Consider the following 27,083-nt stretch of genomic DNA (forward strand, 5'->3'; position numbering starts at 1 on the left):
TGCTGAGCAGGAACTGACGCAGCTCATCACTCATGAAAGATCGCTGTGGATGTAGGTGGGGAAACCGAACACTGTGAAGATGCTGTGGAGGGCTTTAAAGACCGTGGCAGAAGTCATATCGGGGCATGGGACAGCGAAAGGGAACCGGGAGTACTCATCGACCACGTTCAGAAAGTACGTGTTGCGGTCGGTGGAGGGGAGGGGCCCTTTGAAGTCCATGCTGAGGAGTTCAAAGGGGCGGGAGGCCTTCACCAGGTGCACTCGATCTGGTCGGTAGAAGTGCGGCTTGCACTCCGCGCAGACCTGGCAGTCTCTGGTGACAGTCCTGACCTCCTCAATGGCGTAGGGCAGGTTGCGGACCTTCATGAAATGGAAAAACCAGGTGACCCCTGGGTGGCAGAGGTCATAGTGCAGAGCCCGGAGTCGGTCCACTTGTGTGCTGGCACATGTACTGCGGGACAGGGCCTCAGGGGGCTTCTCCGGGCGATACAAAATCTCGTAATTATAGGCTCGATCCTCCACCTCAAGATCTTGTCATTTTTGATCTTGCCCCGCTGTGTGTTATTGAACATGAAGGCAACTGATCGTTGGTCAGTGAGGAGAGTGAATCGCCTGCCGGCCAGGTACTGCCGCCAATGTCGCACAGCTTCCACAATGGCTTGGGCCTCCTTTTCGACAGAGGAGTGACGATTTTTGGAGGCATGGAGGGTGCGGGAAAAGAAGGCCACGGGCCTGCCCACCTGGTTGAGGGTGGCGGCCAGATCTACGTCTGATGCATCGCTCTCGACCTGAAAGGGGAGGAACACGTCAACCGCGTGCACCGTGGACTTGGCGATGTCCGCCTTGATGCGGTTGAAGGCCTGGCGGGCCTCAGCCGTCAGGGGAAAAACTGTGGACTGAATGAGTGGGCGGGCCTTGTCCGCATAATTAGGGACACACTGGGCATAGTAGGAGAAAAACCCCAGGCATTGTTTCAGGGCCTTGGGGCAGTGGGGGAGGGGGAGTTCCATGAGGGGGCGCATGTGGTCGGGGTCGGGCCCTAGAACTCCATTTTCCATGACATAGCCAAGGATGACGAAGCGGTTGGTGCGGAACACGCATTTTGCCTTATTGTACGTGAAGTTAAGGGGTTTGGCGGTCTGGAGGAATATTTGGAGGTTAGCGTCGTGGTCCTGCTGATCGTGGCTGCAGATGGTGACGCTATCTAGGTACGGGAAGGTGGCCCGCAGTCCGTACCGGTCAACCATTCGGTCCATCTCTCGCTGGAAGGCCGAGACCCTATTGGTGACGCTGAAGGGAACTCTGAGGAAATGATAACGGCGGCCATCTGCTTCGAACGCAGTGTATCGGCGGTCATCCGGGCGGATGGGGAGCTGGTGGTAGGCGGACTTCAGGTCCACTGTGGAAAAGACCCGATACTGCGCAATCTGATTGACCATGTCAGACATGCGTGGGAGGGGGTACGCATCGAGCTGCGTGTACCGATTGATGGTCTGACTGTAGTCAATGACCATCCTGTGCTTCTCCCCAGTCTTTACTACTACCACTTGAGCTCTCCAGGGGCTGTCGCTGGCCTCAATGACCCCTTCCCGCAGAAACCGTTGGACCTCCGACCTGATGAAGGTCCTGTCCTGGGCACTGTACCGTCTGCTCCTGGTGGCGATGGGTTTGCAATCCGGAGTGAGGTTCGCAAACGGAAGGTGGATCGACCTTAAGGGTCGTGAGGCTGCATACGGTGTGGGGGGGTAGGGCTCCGCTGAATTTTAAGGTTAAGTTTTGGAGGTGGCACTGAAGTCCAGGCCGGGTTACAGGGCAGCGCAGAGGTGGGGGAGGACGTAGAGCCGGAAGTAGCTAAAGTCTATGCCTTGGACGGTGAGGGTCGTGATGCAGGTACCCCGGATTTCCATGGAATGTGATCTGGAGGCCAGGGAGATTTTCTGGGTAACGGGGTGTACCGCGAGGGAGCAGCACCTTACCGTCGTGGGGTGGATCATAGATTATCATAGAATTTACTGTGCATAAGGAGGCCACTCGGCCCATCGAGTCTGCACCGGCTCTTGGAAAGAGCACCCTACCAAAGGTCAACACTGCCACCCCATTCCCATAACCCAGTAACCCCACCCAACACTAAGGGCAATTCTGGACACTAAGGGCAATTTATCATGGCCAATCCACCTAACCTGCACATCTTTGGACTGTGGGAGGAAACCGGAGCACCCGCAGGAAACCCACGCACGCATGGGGAGGATGTGCAGACTCCGCACAGACAGTGACCCAAGCCGGAATCGAACCTGGGACCCTGGAGCTGTGAAGCAATTGTGCTATCCACAAGGCTACCGTGCTGCCCCTTGATGAAGCTCTCTGTGCTCCCGGAGTCAAAAAGGCAGGTCGTCTCGTGCCCATCGATTTTCACCGTCGTTGTTGCGGTCGTGAGGTTGCGGGGCAGGGACAGATCCAAGGTGATCGAGGCGAGTTGCGGCAGACGCTGGGAGGTCCCGGGCTGGTCAGCGGTGGTGGAGGTAGTGGCAGGCGATGAACGGCCAGGGGAGCAGGGGTCCTGAGGCGCCGTCCAAAATGGCGTCGATGATGGCGGCACCCACGGGCCGCACGTGGCCTGCAGAGGAGAAGATGGCGGCGCCCACGGCCCGCATGTGGCTTGCGAGGAGCAAAATGGTGGCGCCCCTGGGTCGCACGTGGGGAAGCAGGAACGCCGGGCCTGGAAACAGCGGCGACCGACCGGGCCTGGCAAACAGAAACAAAGTGTCCCTTCTTTCCATATCCGTTGCAGATCACGCTGTGCGCCGGGCAGCACTGCTGGGGGTGTTTGTTCTGCCCGCAAAAATAGCACTTGGGCCCCCCAGGATTGGCTGGCTGCCACGTGGTGCAGGCTTGCGGTGAGCTGGAGTCGGCAGCTGGTGGGGCCCACGATGCCCACGAGAGTGCCGCGCAGTCGGGGGCGTACGACTGGATGTTACGGGAGGCCACTTCCAACGAGTTCGCGAGCTGCCTAGTTCCCGCAAGATCAAGCGTACCCCCTTCCAGTAGGCGCTGGCAGACGTACGCAGACCTCATGCCCGTAACGAAGGCGTCTCGGATGAAAAGTTCGGTGTGCTGGACTGCCGAAACTGCCTGGCAGTCACAGTTCCTCCCCAGGATGTGCAGGGCATGCCAGAAATCATCCAGAGACTCACCAGGGAGTTGCTGTCTCGGGGACAGGAGGTGCCTGGCATATAGTTGGTTGACTGGCCGAACGTAATGCCCCTTCAGGAGCTCCATCGCTTTGGAGTAAGTGGGCGCATCCCGGATGAGAGGAAAAATGTCAAGGCTCACCCGTGAATAAAGGACTTGGAGCTTCTGCGCGTCCGAGGGTTCCTCAGCGGATGCTCGGAGGTAGCTTTCGAAGCAGGTTAGCCAGTGGCCAAAAGCGGACACAGCATTGACTGCTTGAGGGCTCAGCTGCAGGTGATCAGGCTTGATGCGAAGATCCATCATTTTAAAAATCTTTGCTCAATAAATTGATGCACTATCAATTACCACAAAGACGTGAGTAGTGGAATAATCGAGGCTCTATTGAGTAAAGATGTTGTGTCTCCTGTAGCTGGAACCAGAATGGCTGCAGCACCGTGCGAGCACACACATTTATACACCACCTACTGGGCGGAGCCAGCAGGCAGGGATTTACCCATGTACCTCTATTATACGTGTCCTACCCTAATACATATAATACTGCTAGTGGTGACTACCACAGCCCTACTGTCAAATCCCGAATGAAATATTTACCCCACCCAGCCCTTCCGTAACCTTGTCTGATCTTTAATAGGCAAATAAGCCGTCTGCAACAGCATCACATCAGCCTTCAAACCCCTAAGAAAGATACATGAACAACAATAACACCCATCCCACAAAAACCACAGTAAAAATCCGGTACAAAGCTCTAAAATGCCCAATAAACCCCCATCTATGCTCAAAATTCAAATTCCCATCCCCAGATAGGCATCTCCCAGCCAATATAATTCGCAATTATCTCGATCCCAGTCCATGTTTCTGCACAAACACCTCAGTCTCCTCTGAAGTTTCAAAGTAGTAACCTTTTGATTCATAAGTCACTCTGAGGCACGGAGGGTAAACCATGCCAAATTGAACATTGTTCTGATACAACGCAGCCTTGGCCTTGTTGAATGCTGCACGCCTCTTGGCCAACACGGTTCCAACATCTTGATAAATCCTCACAACGTGGCCTTCCTATCTGAAGCACAACAATGCCTATACTTCCTCAGGGAACTAAGGGAATTCAGCATGTACACATTGACTCTTCCCAATTTTTACAGATGCACCATAGAAAGCATCATATCTAGCTGCATCACAGCCTGGTATTGCAACTGCTCGGCTGAAGACCGTAAGAAATTACAGAGAGTCATGAACACAGCTCAGTCCATCACACAAACCTGCCTCCCATCTACTGACTCTGTCTACACCTCCCACTGCCTGGGAAAGCGGGCAGCATAGTCAAATACCCCTCCCACCGGGTTATTCACTCTTCCAACTTCTTCCATCAGGCAGGAGATACAAAAGTCTGAGAACATGCACCAACAGGTTCAAAAACAGCTTCTTCCCCGCCATTACTAGACTCCTGAATGAATGTCTTATGGACTCAACTGATCTCTTCACACACCTTCTCGACTGAATAGTACTACACTCTGTATGCTTCACCCGATGCCTGTGTCTATGTATTTACATTGTGTATTTATGTATGTCCTATGTTTTTTTTGTGTATGGAATGATTTGTCTGGACTGTACGAAAAACAATACTTTTCACTGTACCTTGGTACACGTGACAATAAAACAAATCCATTCCAAAAACTGTCCTGATATTTCCTTATGTGGCTCGGTGTAAAATTTTGTTTGAGAATTGCTTCTGTGAATTGCCTTGGGAGGTTTTACTATGTTAAAGGCACTATATAAATGCAAATTGATGTTGTTGCAAGGGTCCAAGCACTGACCCGTGCAAGGTTCCACTCGGCACTTCTCCAGTCTGACAATAAACATCTCATGTGTCCTTGTTAGTTCCTAGCATGTAACCAACTTATCTAGTTCCATATTTTAGCCTGGATTCTTGTGGTTTATAATTTAATTAGCAGTCTTTGATGTGAAACTTCATTGAAAACCTTCTAAGTCCAAACAATTACAGATCATTCCATCCTTTACTTTATCTGTAGAATCCTCAGGGAAATCAAGTTTCATTAGCAACTCTTTCCTTTGCAAAATTCATGATCACTGGTTATAATTTAGGATTGAAAGCCCGGTCCATTATAAAGCATATTGTACCCCTGTACTGAGACTCTGAATTAGTAGCTTTCAAAAACAGCTACTTTTTCGGAAACAATTATGTATTCACAGCTGTCCAGTATACAAATTTGTGCTACTTCTGATTACAAATAGAATAAACAGTTTAAAGAAAGATATTAGGGCCAAAATCTACAGTAAAAATAACACTGATCCAACTTGCTGTTATCTGCAAATTGGACAGCAACTTCAGGAGAGAAATGTGTAGAGAAAACAAAACCTGGAAGTTGCTGTTCGTGATGTTCCAGCATTCGCTGCACAAAATGGACACCATTAAATGGGCATTAAATGGTGTGAAGGTCCCATGCTTGCATGACAGTTATGGACTAACTTGCTACACAAAGTTGGGGCTTGTCCATTTCCCTGACTGCAGCAAGGAATTGAGTGCAACCTCGGAGTTTGGTAAGTAAGGGAGTTTGGTGAAGGGGATAGGAGGAAAATAAGGTTTAAGGGATTTATATTTGTATTGGTAAATATTAGAGATTAGGGGCTGGATTCTCCGTTCCTGAGGTTAAGTGCCGCCGGAAACGGAGGATCCATGGTGTTTCACGACGGGAAGGTCAGCGCAAAACGCTCACCGATTCTGGTACCGGTGAGGGGCTAGCACCAGCACCGTGTGAATCACCCGTGGAACGCATGGAAAACGCTCGGAGAATCGTCGGGTCCCGTGCTGCACATACGCAGGGCTGACAAGCTGCAGCTGCACGTACGCCTACACCCCCAACACACCCACCAGAAAAGATGGCGCCGGCTGTGCTGAACCTCGTATCAACCCGATCGCCGCCCGATCGCCATTTTTGATTTTGGAATCGGGCAACTGAGTATCCCTTTCAAGGTATAGTTTCAAGTGGTTTTAATTTAACATTTCTGTGCCTGGAAGGGTAAAATCGATGGGCGGGATTCTCCCCTACCCGGTGGGGCGGGGGGTCCCGGCGGGACGGAGTGGCGTGAACCAGTCCGGCGTCGGGCCGCCCCACAGGTGCGGAGTCCTCCGCTCCTTCGGGGACTAGGCCCTCCCCGGAGTGGTTTGCGCCGGCCGGCGGGAAAGGGGCTCGGCGCCAAGCCAGCCGGCGCCGAAGGGCCTCCTCCAGCTGGCGCGAGTTGGCACATGCGCGGGAGCGCCAGCGCGTGCTGGCGTCATCCCTGAGCGTGCGCAGATGGCTTTGCTTCTGCACCGGGAATGGCAGATCGGTACAGCCTCCGGTGCGGAAGGATAGAGTGCCCCCATGGTACAGGCCTGCCCGCGGATCGGTGGGCCCTGATCGCGGGCCAGACCACCCTGGGGGCACCTCCCAGGGCCAGAACCCCCCGCGCCCCCCCAAGAACTCCGGAGGCCGCCCGCGCCATAAGGGACCTACTCCAATTTACGTCGGCGGGACCGGCAAAAGACAGGCGGGACTTTGGCACATCGCGGGGCGGAGAATTCGGGCAGCCCCGGGGCCCATTGAGTCGCGCCGGACCCCGCCATTCTCCGAGGCGGGCAAGGCGACGCACGCCGGGCCGATTTTTGGGGGTCCGGAGAATTTGGAGGACGGCGGGGGCGGGATTCACGCCGATCCCCGGCGATTGTCCGACCCAGCGGGGGGGTCAGAGAATCACGCCCTATAGCTGGATTCATGCTGGGTAAAGGTGTTTGTATGTATGGGAATTGGTTAAGTTCCAACTGTGTTTCTATTGTGCTTAGAAAGGGCTATGGCATGAAGTGAAAATAAATAGGCCAACTAGGGCAGAACAGTGGCGCAGTGGTTAGTACTGCTGCCTCACGGTGCCGATGTCCCAGGTTCAATCCCGGCTCTGGGTCACTGTCCGTATGGAGTTTGCACATTCTCCCCATGTTTGCGTGAGTTTCGCCCCCACGACCCAAAGATGTGCAGGGTCGGTGGATTGGCCATGCTAAATTGCCCCTTAATTGAATTTTAAAAATTTGGTACTCCAGATTTATTTAAAAAATAAAATAAATAAATAGGCCAACAGAGGCATGCGGTGTTGCTCAGCAATGGGGGTCTTTTAAGATAGAGAAGTTTTTAAGTTTTAGCTGTGGGCGGTTGGAGACAGAGATTCTCCAATCCAGCGCTGGCTCAGAGAATCGGAATTGATGCCAAGACGGCCCGCGACACCGGGACGGGATTCTCCGCCAGTCGGGGGTCATTGAAATAGGCCCCCACGGCGATTCTCCACGGTCGACCAGCCAAGTTCCCGCCGGTGTGGTTCTAACATGGTTTCACCCGGCCGCGGTGGCCGTCCTGGTGGGGGGGCTTCAGGCTCTGGCCACCGATCGGCGGGCGCGCACGATCCGGGGGACCTACCTTCTTCCGAGCCGGCCCGCTGTGTAGCCCCAGCAGTGCAGTGCCACGTTTCAGCGCCGGCGCTGCGCGGAGCACTCCAGCGCCGTGCTGGCCTAGAACCGCTGGTCTAGAGGCCCGTTGACACCGGCGTGAAACACTCTGGTATTTATGCCGGCATCAACACTTAGCCGCCGTATAGCATAATTCCGGCCAGGATCTCAGGGAGTGAACATCTCTCAATTCTGCCAGAAGAAAGACTGGACAGGACAGGAGCAGAAAAGAGACAGGGGGCGAGATTCTCTGACCCCCCGCAGGGTCGGAGAATCGCCGGGGCTGGCGTGAATCCCGCCCCCGCCGGTTGCCAAATTCTCCGGCACCGGATGGGCCGAAGTCCCACTGCTAGGATACCTGTCCCGCCGGCGTGGATTAAACCACCTCTCTTACCGGCGGGACAAGGCGGTGCGGGCGGGCTCCGGGGTCCTGGGGGGGGCGTGGGGCGATCTGGCCCCGGGGGGTGCCCCCACGGTGGCCTGGCCCGCGATCGGGGCCCACCAATCCGCGGGCTGGCCTGTGCCATGGGGGCACTCTTTTCCTTCCTCCTTCGCCACGATCTCCACAATGGCGGAGGCGGAAGAGACTCCCTCCACAGCGCATGCATGGGGATGCCGTGAGCAGCCGCTAACGCTCCCGCGCATGCGCCGCCCGGCAATGTCATTTCGCGCCAGCTGGCGGGGCACCCAAGGCCTTTTCCGCCAGCTTGCTGGGCGGAAATTGGTCAGGCGGGCCTAGCCCCTCAAGGTTGGGGCTCGGCTCCCCAAGATGCGGAGGATTCCGCACCTTTGCGGCGGCGCGATGCCTGACTGATTTGTGCCATTTTTGGCGCCGGTCGGCGGACTTCGCGCCGATACCGGAGAATTTCGTCCAGGATTCCGAAAGTAGAAGTTGCAGTCCAGATAATCAGGGAATTGAGACAGAAAAAGTTAAGAGAACAGAGACCAAGGTATTGTTCAGAAGAATTCAAGGAAGAGTAAGTAAAGTGTTCTGAGTTAAAGAGACAATTGCAGTTACTAGATTTAAAGTGGGACAGCAGACTTCAGAGGCAGATGAAACATTTGATGTAATTTTAATACAGTCGAGAAATTGTGAGTTAAATCAAGAGTGAGCAGTTGCACAGCAGTCAAGACAAAGAAATCCTAAAGGGGTTGATGTAAAGTTCTGGACTGGATGCACTGTAAAATGTGGAGTGGACGTTTGTTTAAAAGTGTCAGTTAGAAAACCTGGTCTGGTTTTTGGGAGATAAACCGCTAATGGAAGCACTATTATGAACAAAGATTTTAAAGCGTGTTTTTATTGGAGTGGAGTTTGAAAACTCTCATGTGACAATCATCTGGGGAGATACTGAGGATAAATCCACAGACACTAACTTGGGTTCAGAGTGGAGTGTGTATATTTGACCACAGTCATCTTGTGGCTTAAAAGGGACCTTTTGTGTGAATGAGACCATTGTATCTTAAGGTATGCATTGTAATCCATGTTAATCTTTCAATCTGGGTATGTTTGCTAAACTAAGGTGGGAGTAAAGGAGTATTGTATGATAATCCAACCTTTCATGTTTAACAAATGTTTTTTTCTTGTTAAAACAAATTAGTGGTCCTGTGACTCTGTTCTTCCACATTTTATAAAATAAAAGTTAAAGTTATGGTCTATTGAGCCAGGGTTCCATTATGGGCTCATCCCATCCAGTTACAACATCAACTTAGATCGTAAAAGTTTCCCTTTGTTTTGTCTGTTTCCCCCCCCCCTTTAAGATTGTGTCCTATTGTCCTCCAGGGAAAGGAGCTAGCTGCTTGGTGAAAATCTGGTAAGTGGGTAAATTCAACTCTATCCTTAAGGTTTAAAACAGCAAGTTGCATGAAAGGTGGCTCCCATCAGGGTCTTTGTTTTTTGATCCCTTTTGCTCATATTTCGGGGGATTTATATGTTCAAACCCAGATGGCTGAACTAGATAACGGTTATTTGACGGATTAATGTCAAAAGTCTCGACGAAAAAGCCCACTGGGAAGAAACCCAGGCTGGTAGCCCGGCGAAGGAATCTGGAGGGAAGATGGTGGAGGTGCCGTCGCGGTAGACACGCTAGCTATGGTGAAGACGCAGGAATTGGAAAAGTTTGGGAAGCAGATAGACAGGCAGTTTGAGCTGCAAGGCAAAGAGATGAAGAACTATTTTAAAGTCACCATTGAGGAGGCATTGGGGCCGATCCAAGAGCAGCTGGGTAAAACTTCAAAGACTGTGAAAAAGCAAGGTGGGACATTGAAGGGTGTGGAGGAGTCCTTATCCCAGCATTAGGGGTGGTTGGCCTTGCTGGAGACAGAGAGCACCATGTGCATGAAGGCAAAAGCTGAGGACTTGGAGAACAGGTCGAGGCAATTGAGCCTCAGGATGGTGGGGCTGCCAGAGGGACTGGAGTGCTCAAGGCCAACCAAGTACTTCTCGGACTTGTTCTCTCGGCTGGTGTGGGGGGAGGGGATGGGGGATCGAGGACGATGAGGTGTTCGCCCCTCCGGAGTTGGATAGAGCATACCAGGCACTCCAGCAGAAGCCACGGCTCAATGAGCCACCGCGGGCGGTGATCATCCGCTTTCATACCTTCGAGAGGAAGGAGCAGGTCCTGGAGTGGGCAAAGAAGAAACGCAATATTGACTGGGATGGGCACACAGTGCTGATCTATCAGGACATTGGGACCGAGCTTGCAAAGAGGCTTACGGCCTTCAATAAGGAGAAGGCAGTGATGTATAACAAAAGGATGCGATTCAGGATGGCATATCCTGCGTCAGTCAGAGCAGGCACAGGCCTTAATTAAAGAGAAGGGACTGGGACTGGTCTGAGGGGTGCTGATGGGGACTTTTCATGCGAAAGACAGGATGGGGTTGCTAACAATGTTACACAGTGTGTACTTGGCACTTCCTCGTCTTGGATGTTGGGGTTGTAAAAGGGGTGTTTGATATGGTACTTGGAGAGGAAGAGGAATATAGTAAGGAGGTGAGATTTTGGGCTGGTGGCCATCTTAAGTGGGCCTGGGACCTAGGAATTTATAATGAGGGGGATTCATCATGGTGGTAATGGCTAACTTGAGGGTGGGGGGGGGGGGTGAGAGAACCCCGACAAGGCTCGTCAGATGGAACGTGCTGTGCATGGGAGGAGGCTGTGAAAAGGGTGAGAGTTTTCTCAGACCAGACAAGGTTCCGGAAGGCCTGGGTGAGCCAGACTTTTCACTCAGGCTTTGATAACAGGGCCCGGAGCGTGGCAGTTTTAATGAATAAAGAACAAAGAACAAAGAAATGTACAGCACAGGAACAGGCCCTTCGGCCCTCCAAGCCCGTGCCGACCATACTGCCCGACTAAACTATAATCTTCTACACTTCCTGGGTCCGTATCCTTCTATTCCCATCCTATTCATATATTTGTCAAGATGCCCCTTAAATGTCCCTATCGTCCCTGCTTCCACTACCTCCTCCGGTAGCGAGTTCCAGGCACCCACTACCCTCTGCGTAAAAAACTTGCCTCGTACATCTACTCTAAACATTGCCCCTCTCACCTTAAACCTATGCCCCCTAGTAATTGACCCCTCTACCCTGGGGAAAAGCCTCTGACTATCCACTCTGTCTATGCCCCTCATAATTTTGTATACCTCTATCAGGTCGTCCCTCAACCTCCTTCGTTCCAGTGAGAACAAACCGAGTTTATTCAATCGCTCCTCATAGCTTATGCCCTCCATACCAGGCAACATTCTTGTAAAAAATGTTGCCCGGTTCCAAGCAGGAAGTGTCCTGGCTGATCAGGGGGATCGGTAAGTGATGGAGGCACGCTGGAGGGTAAGTTGGTAGTCTTAGTGAATGTGTACACCCGTACTGGGACGATGTAAAGTTCATAAGGCGGTTGTTGGCCACAATAATAATAATCTTTATTGTCACAAGTAGGTTTACATTAACACTGCAATGGAGTTACTGTGAAAAGCCCCTAGTCGACACATTTCGGTGCCTGTTCGGGTACACTGAGGGAGAATTCAGAATGTCCAAATGACCTAATAGCACATCTTTCGGGATTTGTGGGAGAAAATAATAATCATCGCTTATTGTCACAAGTAGGCTTCAATGAAGTTCCTGTGAAAAGCCGCTAGTCACCACAATTCGGCGCCTGTTCGGGGAGGCCGGTACGGGAATCGAACCTGTGCTGCTGGCATTGTTCTGCATTACAAGCCAGCTGTAGAGCCCACTGTGCTAAACCAGCCCCTATATAACCGGAGCACCCGGAGGAAACCCACATAGCCACGATGAGAATGTGGAGACTCCGCACAGTGAATCAAGTCGGGAATCGAACCTGGGACCCTGGCGCTGTGAGGCCATAGTGCTAACCAATATGCGACCATGCAACCGGACCTTATGCACCCTGAGGGTAAGGGGTTCTCATTTCCCCCTCCCCCCAGTGTATAAAGTATACTCGAGGATACATTTCTTTGTCATGGGTAGGATTCTTCTTCCCAGGGTGAAAAATGCGGAATATTCGGCGGGGGTTACTTCTGACCATTTGGTAGATGTAGCGTTGGAGGTGGGCTGGATGTAATGCATGGGATGGAGGTTGGATATAGGGATTTTGTCAGACATTGGGTTTCTTGATCCATCAGGGAATATGTGCAGTTCAATGAGAATGGGATGGTCTCACCCTCTACTCTGTGGGAGACATTGAAGGCGGTGACTAGAAGGGGGATCATATCGTGTAAGGCACATGTGGACAGGGAGGCCCAGAAGGCGCGCCAGAAGTTGGTGGATGAGATCCTGGGAGTGGCCTGTGGGTGTGCGAACGACCCAACTCCGGAACTATTAGTACACAGGAAAAAGCTGCAAATGCAGTTTGACCAGCTGTCTACATATAGGGCGGTGCTCTAGCTTAGGCGTTTAAGAGGGGTGGTGCCTCAGTATGGGGAGAAAGACAGTCTTGTCTTGGCTCACCAGCTAAGGTGGCCAGAGAATGCTAGGATCACCCAGGTTAGGGATTTGGAGAGTTGTCTGGTTTCCACCACAGGCAATGTGAATGGGGCATTTTGAGTCTTTTATGAGAGGCTTTCTAGGTCAGAGCTGCCAGAGAACGAGCAGGTAATGAGAGTTTTTAAAAGGGTCTGGAGTTTCCCAAGGTGGGGGAGGAACTGCAGGAAGAGTTGGAGGCACCGGTGGGACTGGAGGAAGGTCGAACAGCATTAGGAAAGATGCAGAAAGGGAAGGCACTGGGGCTGGATGGGTTCCCGGTGGAATTCTACAAGAAGTCTGCGGATCAGCTGATTCCATTATTGATGAGGATGTGTAAGAACATAAGAACTAGGAGCAGGAGTAGGCCATCTGGCCCTTTGAGCCTCCTCCGCCATTCAATAAGATCATGGCTGATCATTTGTGGACTCAGCTCTACTTTCCCGCCCGAACACCAAAACCCTTTATTCTTCAAAAAACTATATCTTTATCTTGAAAACATTTAATGAAGGCGCCTCAACTGTTTCACTGGGCAAGGAATTCCATAGATTCGCAACCCTTTGGGTGAAGAAGTTCCTCCTAAATTCAATCCTAAATCTGCTTCCCCTTATTTTGAGGCTATGCCCCCTAGTTCTGCTTTCGCCTGCCAGTGGAAACAACCAGCCCGCATCTATCCTATCTATTCCCTTCATAATTTTATATGTTCCTATAAGATCCCCCCTCATCCTTCTAAATTCCAACGAGTACAGTCTCAGTCTACACAACCTTTCCTCGTAATCCAACCTCCTTACTCTGGGATTAACCTAGTGAATCTCCTCTGCACACCCTCCAGCGCCATTACTTCCTTTCTCAGGTAAGGAGACCAAAACTGAACACAATACTCCAGGTGTGGCCTCACTAACACCTTATACAATTGCAGCACAACCTCCCTCGTCTTAAACTCCATCCCTCTAGCAATGAAGGGCAAAACTCCATTTGCCTTCTTAATCAACTGTTGCACCTGTAAACCAACGTTTTGCGACTCATGCACTAGCACACACAGGTCACTCTGTGCAGCAGCATGTTTTAATATTTTATCATTTAAATAATAATCCATTTTGCTGTTATTCCTACCAAAATGGTCCCCAACTCCAAATCATCTATGTAAATTGTGAACAATTGTGGGCCCATCACTGATCCCTGAGGGACACCATTAGCTACTGATTGCCAACCAGAGAAACACCCATTAATCCCTACTCGTTGAATTTTACTAATTAACCAATCATCTATCCATGCTACTACTTTACCCTTAAAGCCATGCATCTTTATCTTGTGCAGCAACCTTTTGTGTGGCACCTTGTCAAAAGCTTTCTGGAAATCCACATCCATTGTGACCCGTTGTCTACTGCACTGGTAATGTCCTCAAAAAATTCCACTAAATTAGTTAGGCATGACCTGCCCTTTATGAACCCATGGTGCATCTGTCCAATGGGGCAATTTCCATCCAGATGCCTCGCTATTTATTTCTTGATGATAGATTCCAGCATCTTCCCTTCTACCGAAGTTAAGATAATTGGCCTATAATTACCCACTTTCTGCCTACCTCCTTTTTTAAACAGTGGTGTCACGTTTGCTAATTTCCAATTCGCCGGGACCACCCCAAGGTCGAGTGAATTTTGGTAAATTATCACTAGTGCATTTGCAATTTTCCTAGCCATCTCTTTTAGTACTCCCCGGAGACCTGTCTACCTTTAGCCCCATTAGCTTGCCCATCACTACCTCCTTAGTGATAACAATCGTCTCAAGGTCCTCACCTGTCAGTGCCTCATTTCCATCAGGCATGTTATTTGTGTTTTCGACTGTGAAGACCGACCCAAAAAACCTGTTCAGTTCCTCAGCCATTTCCTCATCTCCCATTATTAAATCTCCCTTATCATCCTCTAAAGGACCAATATTTACCTTAGCCACTCTTTTTTGTTTTATATATTTGTAGAAGCTTTTACTATCTGTTTTTATATTCTGAGCAAGTTTACTCTCATCATCTATCTTACTCTTTTATACATCTTTTTTAGTAGCTTCCTGTTGCCCGCTAAAGATTTCCCAATCCTCTAGTCTCCCACTAATCTTTGCCACTTTGAATGCTTTTTCCTTCAATTTGATACTCTCCCTTAGATATCCACAGTTGATTTTCCCTCTTCCTACCGTCCTTCCTTTTTGTTGGTATAAACTTTTGATGAGCACTGTGAAAAATCGCTTGGAAGGTTCTCCACTGTTCCTCAACTGTTTTGCCATAAAATCTTTGCCCTCAATCTACCTTAGCCAGCTGTTCTCTCATCCCATTGTAATCTCCTTTGTTTAAGCACAAAACACTAGGGTTTGATTTTACCTTCACATCCTCCATCTGTATTTTAAATTCCACCTTTTTGTGATCACTCCTTCCAAGAGGATCCCTAACTATGAGATCATTAATCAATCCTGTCTCATTACACAGAACAAGATCTAGGACCACTTGTTCCCTCATAGGTTCCATTGTATACCGTTCTAGGAAACTATCGCGGATACATTCTCTAAACTCCTCCTCAAGGCTGCCTTGACCGACCTGGTTAAACCAACTGACATGTAGATTTAAATCCTCCATGATAACTGCTGCACCATTTCTATATGCATCAGTTATTTCTTTGTTTATTGCCTGCCCCACTGTAATATTACTATTTGGTGGCCTATAAACTACTCCTATCAGTGACTTTTTCGTCTTACTATACCTGATTTCCACCCAAATGGATTCAATCTTATCCTCCATAGCAACGATGTCATCCCTCACTACTGCTTGGATGTCATCCTTAAATAACAGAACTACACCACCTCCCTTACCATCCACTCTATCCTTCTTAATTTTCATATTTGTTGAACCCATATCTTCATGTAACAACCTGCTGCTTCGCTTTCCATTTATGTTTTTACTTCCCGTTTTATTCCTTTTAGTATTACTGTGCCTATTCACTGAGCTCTCCTCAGTCACTGTACCCTGTACTGTGGCCCTTTTTGATTTTTGACTATGGCTTCTCTGCCTTACACCTTCCCCCTTCCTGCCTTTTGTTTCTATCCCCGTTTTACTTCCCTCCTACTTCCTGCATCGGTTCCCATCCCCATGCTACATTAGTATAAACCCTCCCCAACAGCACTAGCAAACATCCCTCCTAAGACATCGGATTCAGTCCTGCCCAGGTGCAGACCGTCCGGTTTGTACTGGTCCCACCTCCCCCAGAACCGATTCCAATGCCCCAGGAATTTGAATCCCTCCCTCTTGCACCATCTCCTGAGCCATGCATTCATCCTATCTATCCTGGCATTGCTACTCTGACTAGCTCATAGCACTGGTAGCAATCCTGAGATTACTACCTTTGAGGTCCCATTTTTTAGTTTAACTCCTAACACCCTGAATTCAGCTTGTAGGACCTCAACCCGTTTTCTACCTATATCGTTGGTGCCCATATGCACCACGACAGCTGGCTGTTCACCCCCCCCCCCCCCCCCCCGCTACACCCCACCCAGAATGTCCTGCAGCCGCTCCGAGACATCCTTGACCCTTGCACCAGGGAGGCAACATACCATTCTGGAGTCTTGATTGCGTCTGCAGAACTGCCTGTCTATTTCCCTCATGGTCAAGACCCCTGTCACTATAGACCTACCATTCTTCTTCCTGCCCTCCTGTGCAGCAGAGCCAGCCACGGTGCTATGAACCAGGCTGCTGCTGCTTTCCCCTGGTGAGCCATCTCCCTCAACATTATCCAAAGCGGTATATCTGTTTTTCAGGGAGATGACCGCGGGGACACCTGCACTGCCTTCCTACTCTTGCTCTGTCTTTTGGTCACCCATTTTCTGTCTCCCTCAGTAACTTTCACCTGCGGTGTGACCAACTCAGCGAATTTGCTATCCACAACGTCCTCAGCATCGGGGATGCCCAAAAGTGAGTCCACCCGCAGCTCCAGAGCCGTCAAATGGTCTAACATGAGCTGCAGCTGGACACACATCTTGCATGTGAAGGAGCCAGGGACAGTGGACGTGTAATGATTTTCTGGTGCGGGATTCTCTCCCTGAGATGCTTGGGCAGGCATCCATCTCCCTTCTCCTGAAAAAAGATAATGACCCCACAGAATGCCGGTCGTATTGCCTAATTTCATTGCTAAATGCTGACGCGAAGCTTTTGTCCAAGATCCTGATGTTGAGATTGGAGCCTTGACTCCTGGAGATAGTTGGGGAGGGCCAAATGAGATTTGTGAAGGGGCGGAAATTGTCATCCAATGTGAGGCGACTGCTTAATATGTTTCTCACCCAACAGTTGGGCCGGACCCGAGATAATTGTGTTGCTGGATGCAGAAAAAGGCTTTGGTAAAGTAGAGTGGAGGTACTTCTTTGCGGTTTTGGAGAAGTTTGGGTGGGGCCCTGGGTGTATGTCGTGGCTGTTTTATATTCCTTCTGCCAGCATTCATACCAACACCATGCATTCAGGGTCCAGTTTGGGGTCACTGGTGATGGCGTCTCTGCCATTTGCTCTGGCAAAGTATTCGTCAAATCCGGTAGTTGACTTCAATTTAAAAATATGGCGGCAACTCAATCAGCATTTCAAGTTGGGGGTCAGTGTCAAGGTTGGCACCCATTTATCTGAACCACTTGTTCGAGCCAGCGAAGTTGAATGCCACATTTCGGGAGTGGAAGGGGAAAGGGCTGGAGAGAGTAAGCAACTTATTCCTGGAGGGGCAGTTTGCCAGGCTGGAGGGGTTGAGAGAGAAAATTGGGCTCGGATCAGTTCAGGTACCTCCAGGTACAAAATTCGACGGACGTTCCCGACATTCCTGGTGGCGCCGGGATCAATCTTGCTGGAGAGGTTTTTATCCTGTGTGGGATCGGAAAAGGGTAGTACATCTGCCATATATGGGTGGATTTGGGGGGAAGGATCTGGTGTGAAGGCCAAATGGGAGGAGGAGCTGGGGCCTATATTAAAGGAGGATGTGTAGAGTGAGGCCCTTCGCAGGGTGAATGCCACGTCATCCAGTGCAAGGCTGAGCCTGATCCAGCTCAAGGTACTGTTTGGGGCTCACCTCACTAAAGCCAGAATGAATTGCTTCTTTGTTGGTGTTGAGGATTGGTGCGAGCGCTGTTTGAGAGGGCCCGTTAATCACACACAATTGTTCTGGTCCTGTCCCAAGCTTCTGGGTTCTTAGGTTTCTTTTCTCAGCACTATATTGGCAACTCTGAACATTGAGCTGGAGCTCTGTCCTTTAGTGGCTATATTTGGGGTATCGGACTGGCCGGAACTGCAGACGGGAGAAGGGGCAGATATCCTGGCTTTCGCCTCGCTGATTGCTTGGAGGCAATGAGTTGGAGGCTAGTGACACCATCTAGTGCCGCAGCATGGCTGGGTGACCTAGTGGAGTTTTTGCACCTCGAGAAGGTAAAATACACCATGAGGGGGTCAATTGAAGGGTTCTACCAGAGATGGCAACCGTTCATAATGTATTTTAAGGAATTGGTGACTGTAAGTTGGGGGGGGGTGGGGGGGGGCGTGGTTGGAGTAGGGTTTGGTTCACTAGATTATTGTTTTCGTTCTTCTTTAGCTTACTGCTGTTGTTTGGATCTTTTGTAATTCCCATATTTTGATGTATAATGACCAAAACTTAATAAAAATACTTTTAAAGCTTAAAACTTGGTGGTAAAGTGAATAAAATATATAAAATGAACCATAACGAAGCGAATCATTTAATTAAGTAATTATTGAAAACACCTTAAGGATGGCAGAGCAGGTGATGTGTCAAGGTTGCATCATGAGGGAGCTCTTGCGAACCAGAGCAAACATGCCTGCAGTAACTCTTTATGGCTGGAGGAACTTCGGCTCAGAGTCATTGAACTGGAGGCTGAGCTGCAGACACTGCGACCCTCAAGGAGGGAGAGAGTTACATGGATGCTTTGTTTCAGGAAGCGGTCCCACCTCCTAGGATAGAGGCCTGGATTCTCCAAAAATGGAGCTATGTCCCCATGCCAGCGTACAAACGCTGGCGTTGCACTCTCGACTTTCCTTCAAATAGTCAAGAGCGATTCTCATACATGCAGGGGGCTAGGAGGGTCCCGGGAAGCTGCTCGTAGATCTGGTTGAGGAGACGGCCCCCGCAAGTCCGGTCGGGAGTCTGCGCGTGCGCACGGCGGCGGCCGCCCCGTGCAACATGGCGGACTCGGCCCAAGGAGCGACATCCAAAATGTAGGACCCCCTGAGATGGCGCGCGTCCGCGGATCCGAGCCACCCGATTGCCACCCCGGCCGCCCATGCGCCCCCCTCCCCACACCCGCTGCTCGAACGCCCCCGCCCCCCACCAGGGTGGCCATGGACTGAGTCTGCAGCCCCCACCTGATGTTCCTGACAGACAATACTTGGGTAGGACCACGCCGTAGGGAACTCGGACAGTTTTGCCCGGAGAATCGCCTGGGGGGGGGGGGGGGGGGTGCTCTGTCAATGGCCTCCCAGCCGCACTGCGTAATCCATGTGCGAGATATTCTCCGGGGATTGGAGAATCACGGGAGCAGCGCCAGCCACTATCCCCGCATAAAAATGGATTCTCCGCCCTAGCGCCAAAAAGCACGATTTTGGCGCGGGTCTGTGGAGAATCCAGCCGAGGATCTTTTGATTTGAAAGTGGTCAGGGACAGGAGGGTATGGCTGCAGCTGACCGAGAGGGCAGGAATGCAGAAGTGTCAGCCTCTACAATAGACTGTCAGCTTGTTTGGTTGAGTAGGACTGCAGGGTGAATGAGCTGACTGACCATGGCACTGTGGTACAGGAAACCATCCAAGTGGCGGGAGCACATAAGAATGTTTAGTGGTAATTAGGAATAGGATAGTGAGGGGTTGACACAGTTCTCTGTAGCAAGGACAGCTGTGTTGTCTACAAGTGCCAGGGTTTGGGACATCTGTTCAGGGCAGGAGAGGAACTCACAATGGGAAGGAGAGGACCCAGCAGTTGTAGTCCATTTAGGTACCAACGGGATAGGCAGGATGAGGAAGGAGATTCTGCATAGTCAATGTGTAGAGCTAGGCACCAAATTAGGAAACAACCTCTCTTTTAATCTAATCTTTTTATTTTGTTATTTACAGCACAGGAGGCCATTCGGCCCATCATGTCCACACTGGCTCCCAAAGGAGCTACCCAGGTAGCCCCATTCTCCAGCCCTATCGCAGTAGCTGTCTAAATTAATCACTTTCAAATATGTATCCAGCTCTCTTTTGAAACCTCCTATGGAATCTGCCTCCGCCATTCTCCCAAGCAGCGCATTCCAAACTCAATAACTCTCTGAGTATAGAAGTTTCTCCTCATCTCACTCCTAGCTCTCTCGCTGGCCATCTTGAAATTGTGACCCCCACAAGTCACTGACATACCAATTAGTGGAAACAGAATATCCCTGTCAAAATTGTTCATAATTTTGAACACCTCAATAAGGTCACCTCTTAATCTTCTCTGCTCCAAGGAGAACAAGACCAATTTCTCCAATCTTTCCTTGTATCTAAAATTTCTCATTCCTAGTATCGTCCTAGTAAATCTCCTCTGCACTCTCTCCAGAGCTTTAACATTCTTCCTTAAATAAGGTGCCCAGAACTGAACACAATACGCTAAATGTGGTCTGACCAATGATATGTTGAAGTATAGCATCACTTATTTGCTTTAATATTCCAGGCCCCTATTGATTTATTTATTTTTTATTTGTTCATGGGACATGGGTGTCACAGGCTGGGCCAACATTTATTGCCCACCCTTAGTTGCCCTTGAGGGGACAGTTCAGAGTCAACCGCATTGTTGTGGGTCTGGAGTCACATAAAGGCCAGACCAGGTAAAGATGGCAGATTTACTTCCCTAAAGGGCACTGTGAACCGGATGGGTTTTTATGACAATTGGCAATGATTTCATGGTCAATAGACTTTTAATTCCAGATTTTTATTGAATTCAAATTTCACCATCTGCAGTGGCAGGATTTGAACCCAGGTCTGCAGAGCATTACCCTGGGTTTCTGGTTTACTAGTCCAGTGACAATACCACTGTGCCAACGCCTCCCTGAACCCAAAGATGCTAGAAGCCTTTTTAACAAGTGTTTCAACTTGTCCAGCCACTTTCAGAGAATTATGCACTTGAACCCTGAGGTCCCTCTGCTCCTGTACTCCCCTCAAAGTTGCACCATTAAGTGTATATTGTAGATTTTTTCTATCTAAATTCATTATCTCACATTTCGCTGCATTGACGGTCATCTGCCAGGTGTCTGCCCATTTGGCCAACTTGTCAATGTCCCTCTGAAGTTACTCAGTATCATCCTCACAATTTACTATTTTCCCTAGCTCAGTATCACCTGCAAATTTAGAGAGTTTTCTCTCAACACCCACTTCTATATCATGTAAATAAATCAGAAGAAGCAAAGGTCCCAACACTGAGCCCTGGTGAACACCACTTTCAACTCGTCTCCAGTCTGAGAAATACTCATCTGTACCTACCCTCTGCTTCCTATCTCTTAGCCAACTTCTAATCCATGCTGTCAAGGGCCCATCAATCCCAAACATTTTTAATTTGCTGACCAACCTGCCATGTGGCACCGTATCAAATGCTTTCTGAAAGTCCAAATATACAATATCCACGGCACTACGTTCATCCACTGCCTGTGTCACCTACTCCAAGAACTCAATTAAATTTGTCAGACATGACCTGCCCTTGACAAAGCCATGTTGACTGCCTAGTATTAACTTATTTTCTCTAAGTGTATATTTATCTCATCCCGTATTATGGCCTCCATCAATTTTCCCACTATTGATCTCAAGCTGAAAGTTCTGTAGTTTCCTGGGTTATCCTTTGCCCCTTTCTTAAACAACGGCATTAAATTTGCAATCCTCCAGTTCCCCGGGACTATAAGTGTGTTTAGAGAGGCCTGGAAAATTTCTGTCAATGGCTCTGCAATATGCTCCCTTACTTCTCTCAGCAATCACCTTTTCTTTATCTATCATTATACAGCTCAGTTGCTCAACACCCACATTTTCAACATTGTCACCATCTTCTAATTTGGCAAAGACAGAAGCCAAGCAAAGTACTTATTTAGTACAAGTGCCATACATAGATACATAGAAGATAGGAGCAGGAGGAGGCCTTTTGGCCCTTCAAGCCTGCTCCGCCATTCATCACGATCATGATCATGGCTGATTATCCAACTCAATAGCCTAATCCTGCTTTCTCCCCATAGCCTATGATCCCATTCTCCCCAAGTGCTATATCTAGCCGCCTGTTGAATATATTCAAGGTTTTAGCATCAACTACTTCCTGTGGTAATGAATTCCACAGGCTCACCACTCCTTATACCTGTCTGAAATGGTTTACCCTGAATCCTCAGAATCCCCTGGTTCTGAACACACCAATAATTGGTAACATCTTCCCCGCATCTACCCTGTCGAGTCCCGTTAAAATGTTATCAGTCTCTATGAAATCCCCCCATATTCTTCTGAACTCCAGCGAGAACAATCCCAACCTAGTCTCCTCATGTGACAGCCCTGCCATCCCTGGAATCAGTCTGGTAAACCTTCGCTGTACTCCCTCAAGAGCGAGAACATCATTCCTCAGAGAAGGAGACCAAAACTGCACACAATACTCCCAAGTGTGGCCTCACCAAGGCCCTGTATAATTGCAGCAACACATCCCTGCTTCTATACTCAAAACCTCTCGCAATGAAGGCCAACAAACCATTAGCCTTCTTTACCGCCTGATGCACCTGCATACTTACCTTCAGCGTCTGCTGCACAAGGACACCGAGGTCCCAATGCACACTTCCCTCTCCCAATTTACAACCATTCAGATAGTAATCTGTCTTCCGGTTTTTGCTTCTAAAGTGAATAACCTCACACTTATCCAAATTATATTACATCAGCCATTGATTTGCCCACTCGCCCAACCTGTCCAGATCATGCTGTAGGATCCCTGCATCCTCGTCACAATTCACCCTCCCACCTAACTTGATATCATCTGCAAACTTTGAGATATTACATTTTGTTCCCTCATCCAAATCTTTAATATATATTGTGAATAGCTGGGGTCCCAGCACCGATCCCAGTGGTACCCCACCAGTTACTGCCTGCCAATTTGAAAAGGACCCATTAATCCCTACTTTTTGTTTCCTCTCTGCCAACCAGTTTTCTATCCACCTCAATACACTTCCCCCAATCCCATGCTCTTTAATTTTGCACAATAATCTCTTATGCGGGACTTTGTCAAACGCCTTCTAAAAGTGCAAATATACCACATCGGCTGGCTCCCCCTTGTCAACTGTACTGGTTACATCTTCAAAGAATTCCAACAGATTGGCAAGCATGATTTTCCCTTCATAAATGCATGCTGACTCTGACTGATCCTGCCACTGCTTTCTAAATGTTCTGCTATAAAGTCGCTTCGGTTCAGTGAGCAGTTTACCCTGCTTGTCCCTTATGGACCCCACTTTAGCCTTCACTAATCTTTTACCATTAATATGTTTGAAGAACATTTTGCTCTTTCTTTTAGCACAGCTTGCCATCCTTTCCTCATGCCTCCTCTTAGCCTTCCTTATTCCAGCCTTAGCCTCTCTCCTGAGTTTGAGATACATAGAAGACAGGAGCAGGACGAGGACTTTTGGCCCTTCGAGCTTGCTCCGCCATGCATCACGATCATGGCTGATCATCTAACTCAATAGCCTAATCCTGCTTACACCCCATAGCCTTTGATCCCATTCTCCCCAAGTGCTATATCCAGCCACCTCTTGAATATATTCAAAGTTTAAGCATCAACTACTTCCTGTGATATTGAATTCCACAGGCTCACCACTCTTTCGGTGAAGAAATGTCTCCTTATCTCTGTCCAAATGGTTTACCCTGAATCCTCAGACTGTGACACCCATCATTGGTAACATCTTCCCTGCATCTACCCTATCCAGTCCTGTTATTAAGTCTCTATGAGATCCCCCCTCATTTTTCTGAACTCCAGCGAGAACAATTCCAACCTAATCAATCTCTCCTCATATGAGAGTCTCACCATCCCTGGAATCAGTCTGGTAAAAGTTCGCTGCACTCCCTCGAGAGCAAGAAAATCTTTCCTCAGAGAAGGAGACCAAAACTGCCTGCCAATTTGAAAAGGACCCATTAATCTCTACTCTTTGTTTCCTCTCTGCCAATCAGTTTTCAAATCCACCTCAATACAGTTCCCCTAATCCCATGTGCTTTAATTTTGCACAATAATCTCTTATGCGTGACTTTGTCAAACGTTTTCTGAAAGTCCAAATATACCACATTGATTGGCTCCCCCTTGTCGACTGTACTAGTTACCTCTTCAAAGAATTCCAACAGATTTGCCAAGCATGATTTTCCCGTCATAAATCCATGCTGATTCTGACTGATCCTGCCACTGCTTTCTAAATGTTCCGCTATATAGTCCTTGATAATGGATTCAAGCATTTTCCCCACTATCAATGTTAGGCTCTCTCTACCTCCATTTTTGAATATCGGAGTGATGTGAGCTACCCTCCAATCTGCAGGGACAGTTCCAAAGTCTATAGAATCTTGGAAGATGGCCACCAATGCATCCACTATTTCCAGAGCCACCGCCTTAAGCACTCTGGGATGCAGATTCTCAGGCCCTGGGATTTATCCGCCTTCAATCCCATCAGTTTTCCCAGCACCATTTCTCTACTTATGATGATCTCCCTCAGTTCTTCTCTCTCACTAAACCTTTCATTCTCCAACAGTTCTGGGATCTGATTTGTGTCCTCATGTGTGAAGACAGAACCAAAGTATGTATTCAATTGCTCAGCCATTTCTTTGTCCCTTATCATGCATTCCCCTGTTTCTCTTTATCAATCTCTTTCTCTTCACATATCTATAGAAACTCTTAATGTCAGTCTTTATGATCCCTGCAAGCTTCCTTTCGTACTGTACTTTTCCCTTCTTAATCAATCTCTTCGTCCTTCTTTGCTGAATTCTAAACTGCTCCCAATCCTCAGACCTATTATTTTTCATGGCCAATCTGTATGCTTCTTCCTTGGATCGGATACTGGGTGGGATTCTCTGACTCCCCACCGGGTCGGAGAATCGCCGGGGCTGGCGTGAACCCCGCCCCAGCCGGTTGGCGAATTCTCCGGCACCGGATATTCGGTGGGGGCGGGAATCCCGCCACGCTGGTCGGCAGGCCCCCCCCCCCCCCCCCCCCCCCCCCGGCGATTCTCCGGCCCGCGATGGACCAAAGTCCCGCTGCTGGAATGCCTGTCCCGCCGATGAGAATCAAACCACCTCTCTTACCGGCAGGACTAGGCGGCGTGGGCGCGCTCCAGGGTCCTGGGGGGGGGGGGGGGGGGGGGCGTGGGGCGATCTGGCCCTGGGGGATGCCCCCACGGTGGCCTGGCCCGCGATCGGGGCACACCGATCCGCGGGCGGGCCTGTGCCGTGGGGGCACTCTTTTCCCTCCGCCTCGGTCACAGCCTTCACCATGGCCGATGCATAAGAGACCCCCCCCCGCGCATGCGCGGGGGTGACGTCAGCAGCCGCATGCGCGGACGTCCGCCGGCCTGCGAAGTCCTTTCGGCCCCGGCTGGCGTGGCGCCAAAGGCCTTTCCCGCCTGCCGGCGGCGTGCCAACCACTCCGGCGCGGGCCAAGCCCCTCAAGTTGAGGGCTTAGCCCCTAAAGGTGCGGAGACAGTGAACCATTTCTTTGTTCACTGTCAACACTCAAGCCGTCTCGCACTTCCTTTTCCCTATTCCCCATCTTCTTTCTTTTGCCCTCACTAATACTTCTAAAACTAAGCCCATTAGTCAACCCACCCCTTGCCGTACAAGTTTAAATCCACACCCACTACACTATTGACTATCTCTGCCAGAAGATTGGTTCCATTTCAGCTCAGACGAAGCCCATCTCTTCTGAACAGCTTTCTCCTTTCCCCAAACTGATCCCAATGACCCAACAATCTAAACCCTTCACTTTAACGCCATCCCACAAGCCATGCATTTACCTCCTTGATCTGCCTTTGCCTAAATGGCAAATGTACTATTTTTGAGTTTACCAACCTGGAGATCCTACATTTCAACCTACTCCCTAACTCCTGAAACCGGTCCTGCACGATTCAAAACTGCCCCCCTATATGATGTTGTTGGTTCCCCACATGAACGACAACCTCTGGTTGTTCACCCTCCCTTTCCAGAAGTTTGTCTAGCCGATCCATTATGTCCCGAAACATGGCACCTGGAGGCAACAGACCATACGGGACTCACGATTTCAGCTGCAAATTAATCTATCCTTCAAATGATTGAGTCACCCGCTGCTACCATCTTTCTAATCTACCTACCAGCCTCCCTCTCTTTAGCCAAAATAGCCTCAGGCACCATTACTATGGTTTTCCTTGAGTCATCTACGCCTGATTCAGTCGCGTTGCTCACTTCATAAGCATCTATAATTTCATGCCTGTTGGACAGCTCCATGGAGTCCTGGGTTTCCTGGACCTGCTGTCTCTTTTCCTTTCGACGAATGATCACCCACTCTCCTGCCATCCCTACATTCCTCCTTGCTTGATGTGGAGTGACCACCCTCTGGTACGACTGTTCCAGAAACTTCTCTCCCTCTTCTATGGTGCGCAGTGACGAGAGTTGCTGATCCAAATCAACCACATGTTGTTTAAGGACTGCTACCCTCTGGCACTTCTTGCAGACATGGCTGTCTCAGATGTCTTGCGGATTCAAAACCTCCCATATTTTGCATGCCACACACAAGTTTCCCCAGAGACCCTGCCATCTGTACTGCTCAAGATGATGCATACTGCTGAGTCTCTGCTGTTTCTAAGCCACAAACAATTATGTAACAGCCTTTCTCTTTGTTTGGGGGAGGAGGGAAGGATGGAAACACTACAGCAATGCAGTGTTCTCTTGATTTTTCTTTCTGTAGTTTCAGGACTATTACCTGAGCCACGTGAAAATTGGCACAGGACAAATAAGACTAGAGAAATGAATGTGTGGCTCAAAGACTGGTGTGGGAGAAGTGAGTTCTGGTTTGTGGGCACTGGCACAAATACTAAGGAACGTAGGATGTATCATTGGGACGGTGTATGCCTGAACATGCTGGAGCTGATGTTCTAGTGAGCCACATACCTAGGGAAGTAGAGAGAGTCTTAAAATAAATAGTGGTGGCAAGGGATACAATTTGGGAATATGTGGTATACCAAAGAGTTTGGACCAGAGAGATATGTCCTAACATAGGAAATGAAAAACAGACTGTGACAGAAAGGGACAGAGAATACAAATCTAAGAATAAATCAGCAGGTAAGGCTAGATACAACCAAAATAATCCAAGGACAAAACTAAGGGCTCTATATCTAAATGCACATAGGATTTGAAACAAAACAGATGAACCGACAGCACAAATAGAAATTTATACGTGC

At 49.4% G+C, this 27,083-nt stretch overlaps 1 protein-coding gene across 1 annotated transcript in view; it reads right to left on the reverse strand.

Moving 5' to 3' along the window:
• LOC140409418 (sodium channel protein type 8 subunit alpha-like) overlaps positions 1-27,083 on the reverse strand; it is a 230,578-nt gene that overhangs the window by 80,796 nt on the left and 122,699 nt on the right. Inside the window, exon 14 of the mRNA XM_072497858.1 lies at positions 22,631-22,649. Coding sequence (XP_072353959.1) covers positions 22,631-22,649 — 19 coding nt within the window. The remainder of the gene's footprint in view (positions 1-22,630; positions 22,650-27,083) is intronic.

Source organism: Scyliorhinus torazame, chromosome 3 (assembly GCF_047496885.1).
Source record: "Scyliorhinus torazame isolate Kashiwa2021f chromosome 3, sScyTor2.1, whole genome shotgun sequence".
NCBI lineage: Eukaryota > Metazoa > Chordata > Chondrichthyes > Carcharhiniformes > Scyliorhinidae > Scyliorhinus > Scyliorhinus torazame.